This window comes from Cydia splendana, chromosome Z (genome assembly GCF_910591565.1).
Source record: "Cydia splendana chromosome Z, ilCydSple1.2, whole genome shotgun sequence".
In the NCBI taxonomy this organism is placed as follows: domain Eukaryota; kingdom Metazoa; phylum Arthropoda; class Insecta; order Lepidoptera; family Tortricidae; genus Cydia; species Cydia splendana.
Window position 1 is genome coordinate 33,509,141 of NC_085987.1, and position 5,265 is coordinate 33,514,405.

At 39.0% G+C, this 5,265-nt stretch overlaps 1 protein-coding gene across 1 annotated transcript in view; it reads right to left on the bottom strand.

Moving 5' to 3' along the window:
- Positions 1-721, bottom strand: part of LOC134805119 (uncharacterized) — a 2,559-nt gene extending 1,838 nt beyond the window's left edge. Inside the window, exon 1 of the mRNA XM_063778418.1 lies at positions 647-721. Coding sequence (XP_063634488.1) covers positions 647-721 — 75 coding nt within the window. The remainder of the gene's footprint in view (positions 1-646) is intronic.
- Positions 722-5,265: the final 4,544 nt, after the last annotated feature.

Below are 5,265 nucleotides of genomic sequence, written 5' to 3' on the forward strand. Positions count from 1 at the left end.
TTCTACTAACGTTGGACAAAAATTCATCAAAAAAAACCTCATCGAAAAATAGAATGAAACTTGTATGGTAGGATACCTGACCTTGAGGACAGTAAAAAAAAGTGGTCGGCCTCACCTTAGCCTGGCAGTTTTTGCAGTCCGACCAGATTTATTGGGTCACGTGAGAGCTACAATTTACCTCATCGAAAAATAGAATGAAACAAACGGATTATAATAGCTAAAATAAGCCTGTTGACGTATGTCTTGGTCGGCCTCACCTTAACCTGGCAGTTTTTGCAGTCCGACCAAATTTATAAAAAATCATCATAAATTTTTTATCGAAAAATCGTATAAAACTTGTATGGTACGATAGCTGCCTTTGAGGACAGTAAAAAAAAAGTGGTCGGCCCAAATCCTGTGTTGGCAGGTTCCTGTGTCCGACCAATTTTGTGGTACCACGTGAGAGCTACAATTTACCTCATCGAAAAATAGAATGAAACAAACGGATTATAATAGTTAAAATAAGCCTGTTGACGTATGTCTTGGTCGGCCTCACCTTAACCTGGCAGTTTTTGCAGTCCGACCAACTTTATAAAAAAATCATCAAAAATTTTTATCGAAAAATCGTATGATACTTGTATGACAAGTTTTGAATCGTATATCCTACTTTTCCACTACAGATAGAATGAGGAGGCATAACTGACATTTTATCACGCCAGGTGAGTTGCGGAGTGGACTCCATAGTGGAGTTGCTGTCACTGTCAAATCACATACATTGTTTCCACTAAATTGTAAACATTCTCCTTTTTTAACCGACTTCCAAATCCCAAAGGAGGAGGTTATCAATTCGGTTGTATGTTTTTTTTTTCTCCACAATACTGCAATAGTGTGCGACAAATTGTGGAAATATACCTATAGGATCTCCCTTTTTCCCAAGGACCCGATATGCATAAATAGGTGAGAAAAAGCTTTGAGTACCAAAAACTAAGGCAAATGACAAAGACCGTTTGTGTAGGCTGCATTTTAAGGAAGACAAATATTTTGGAAAGAGTAAATACACAGGTAAGCTAAGTTTTAACGAAGTAGTACATAATTTAGGGCATAATGGTTTGGCCACACATGCTGTATTCCATACGCATCATGATTTTGTGTACCTATCTGATGGGCGGGCGTATATGAAACGCCTTCTTGTACATGCAGGTGATCCAGGTATACACCAAAGCTTAGTTTTCAATCGAACACTTGTAATATAAGAGGAAAAACTGCACGTGAGCCTTCCAAAATTTTAATAAACGGTAAAATACACAAGATAACCTCACATATATTAAGTGATTATCTTTGCATCAAATCAGCCTTTTTTCCATCAACTGTAGCATTTCTCCTTCGAAGCTCGGTTTGTAGAAAACAAATTCCCACCTTTTACCAGTAAAAAAATTCCTAGTAGTTACCACCAACTCGGTTTGGTGGTACCTACTGGGAATTTTTATTCCCAGTAGTTACCAGTGGTAAAAGGTGGGAAAATAATTCCCAGTAGTTACCACTGATAAGAACTTGGTGGTAACTAGTGGGAATAACCCTTTTATTGTTAATAATTACTGTTAATCATAATCATCTTCGGAGTCGAAGTCTGACGAACTTTCTCCAGACTCCGACTTATCTATTGTTATTTCTTCGACTCGCAAAGGCGTTATGTGTCCTTCAAACCATTTGATCTTATACATTTCATTTCTTAATGTCCAGCCACAATGTGTTGCATCAAATTTGATGCAAGTGGATTCTGCCGCACACTGCCACATTGAATTTATGAAAGCCGTCCGTAACAAGCCATACGTCAACAGGTTTATTTTAGCTATTATAATCCGTTTTTTTTCATCCTATTTTCGATGAGGTAAATTGTAGCTGTCACGTGGTACCACAAATTTGGTCGGACTCCAAAAACTGCCAGGCTACGGTGAGGCCGACCAAGCCATACGTCAACAGGTTTATTTTAGGTATTATAATCCGTTTGTTTCATTCTATTTTTCGATGAGGTAAATTGTAGCTCTCACATGGTACCACAAAATTGGTCGGACACAGGAACCTGCCAACACAGGATTTGGCCGACCACTTTTTTTTTACTGTCCTCAAAGGCAGCTATCGTACCATACAAGTTTCATACGATTTTTCGATAAAAAAATGATTGATGATTTTTTTATAAATTTGGTCGGACTGCAAAAACTGCCAGGTTAAGGTGAGGCCGACCAAGACATACGTCAACAGGCTTATTGTAGCTATTATAATCCGTTTGTTTCATTCTATTTTTCGATGAGGTAAATTGTAGCTCTCACGTGGTACCACAAAATTGGTCGGACACAAGAACCTGCCAACACAGGATTTGGCCGACCACTTTTTTTTACTGTCCTCAAAGGCAGCTATCGTACCATACAAGTTTCATACGATTTTTCTATAAAAATTTTTTGATGATTTTTTTATAAATTTGGTCGGACTGCAAAAACTGCCAGGTTAAGGTGAGGCCGACCAAGACATACGTCAACAGGCTTATTTTAGCTATTATAATCCGTTTGTTTCATTCTATTTTTCGATGAGGTAAATTGTTCACGTGACCCAATAAATCTGGTCGGACTGCAAAAACTGCCAGGCTAAGGTGAGGCCGACCACTTTTTTTTTACTGTCCTCAAGGTCAGGTATCCTACCATACAAGTTTCATTCTATTTTTCGATGAGGTTTTTTTTGATGAATTTTTGTCCAACGTTTTTGCCATTTGTACAAAATCTGCCAGGTTAAGCCTAGGCCGACCAAGTGCGTTGGAAGCTACTAAATGTCAGGTACCTCTACAGGGTAGGTATATTCTATTTTTTGATGAGGTTTGTTTCATGCAGCCGGCCACCGGACTAGTAGGTAAGCCACAAAAAATGTTTCCGAGGCAGATTACAATTGATGGCGTAACGAAATACAGCCTCTGTGTTAATTCAGGCCAGAAGATTCAGAAAAAAAAAGAATATTGCCTTTATTTTGCTATTTTTGACAATAATGACAATTTGGCATAAGGAACATTGTATTGATGGCGTAAATTTACTGTATTAATAATCTTGTAACTGTTTGCTAAAATGGAACAAATGCCTTCTAAAACTAAGGGTATTCAAGGGGGCCCTTGCCCGAGAATATGCCAGCTGGTGCCTACCAACGTCCCACGACCTAAAAAAGCGCAAACCGTCCTTCACCCTAGGAAAGACGTATTCGTTTTAAGGGTAAATAGTGATACCTACTATACTTCTATATAATTGCAACTTATAGGTAAAAAATGTATTTATTCAACTATAAGTCACAAGTACAATTAATGAGAAAATAGAGAAATTTTAATGAAAATGCAAGGATTGGCACTGCACATATTTAACATGTATAGAGTTATTCGGGGTAAGAGTAAGTACACTGTGGGTAAGAGATCGCGGTATGCCGTTCACCAGCAAAGGAGCGAAGTGCGTATTTAGCAGGATTTGATGTCCTTTGCTTCGATACTTTGGAACCACCCGAGCTCAGCGGACGCAAGTGAAAGCAGTTCGACACACGTCGCATTATTGATGTAAAAATATCCCTCCTATGACCTCTATAGTTCATTTAAGTCAATTCTTGATGCAATAACCAAGCACTATTCAATATCTTAAGTAAAGTATCAATAGTTATTAAAATTCTTTAATTAGTACGTGGATATTAATCAGACAATTTCATAAATATTCGTTAAACTTTATTTTATTGACAATTCCATTGAAATTTTCTTGATGCGAACAACTACCCCACATGAGTACTTTTACCCAATAGCTTGCGAAATATTACCCGCAAGGTGCGGGGCAACCCTTGCACAACCTTGGACAAAGCTGGCCCACACTTGACACACAGCCGTCCTCAAAAAGACGAGCGATCGACCGCCCCACAAGGTGGGGCGCGACCAGATGCAGCCTCCGCAGCCTAAAGGCGGAAGAGGACCCTCACACCCCCCTAAAAGAGGGTGTCGAATGATACCTACTACTACCGTTGATCACAATAATTTAACTTACCTACCTTTTAAATATTTAAATGTAAGTTTTGATCAATATTGTTTTTTCTTACAGGTGGCAAAAGTAGGTGTGAACGGAGAAAGACGCTGTAAAATGGAGCTGGAGCTGGTAACACCTAAGGGTCCAGAAAGGAAGGTCCCGGGTCGCATCGATACGAAGGGTACACAGTGTCTGCCGCCCCCTTGCCCGTGTTGCTGTCAAAGAATTCAATGCTAATTATTCTCGGAGACTACATCCCTGTATGATATCCAATTTTAAACGGAACAGGAGCGTGTAATGGGTGCTGTATGTATTGTATGTAAGTGATGAATGGTTAGATGCCCGACTTTACTGATCCAAAGCAAATAACACGTACTTACAACGTAACGCCAGGGTGACATTGATTATTAAAGTTTGTAGATAGATTACATAGTTGCGTTTTATTTCACGTAGTTACCTACAAGTTTCTTTTAAATTTTTATGATTAAACATGTTTCGACAGAAGATTAAAACTGTTAGAACGCCATTTGACTTTGATCCTTATTCTTTCACTGATGTGTTAACTTATATTTAACAAAATATTAATATTAACCTTTTGGACGCCAATGACCGATATATCCGCACCGCAGGTTCAACGCCAAAGACCGATTAATCGGTCACAGACCACAGAGCAACATAGACCTACGTGCATATGCATAAAGTTCAATTTCAGTTTCGACACTTCGGTGACGTGACAGCTTTTGTGTTTGACACGGCGACGAAAAGGTTAACACCATCTACTCGACCAAAGTGTAGGCCAAAGGTATGGTGCAATCTTTTCGAGCGATGGCGCTTTAAAGCATGTATATGACTCTATGAGAAGGGCTCTAGAAAGAGACAAAATTTTACGATAGTTATTTATACATCTTTTTCGTTTTCAATAAAGAAGTTTGAGAAAATTTTGTTAATCAACAATTGCCTAACTTGTTGAAAAAAAAAACAACGGGTTGCACTCCGGGAGTGCCGGCAGAAGTGAAAACTCAATGACATTGTAACAGTTTTTCGATCAGGTCACGTGTCCGTCTTACGTCTTACGAATCTTACGGTCACGTGACCTGTCGCGAGTTTAATATTTTTTCCCCATCACAAAAAGTGCACAGCGCCGCTAAAAAAGTTTTAACTTAAAAAAAAAACAAGACTGCACCGCAGGTCCAACGCCAAAGACCGATTAATCGGCCACAGACCACAGAGCAACATAGACCTACGTGCATATGCA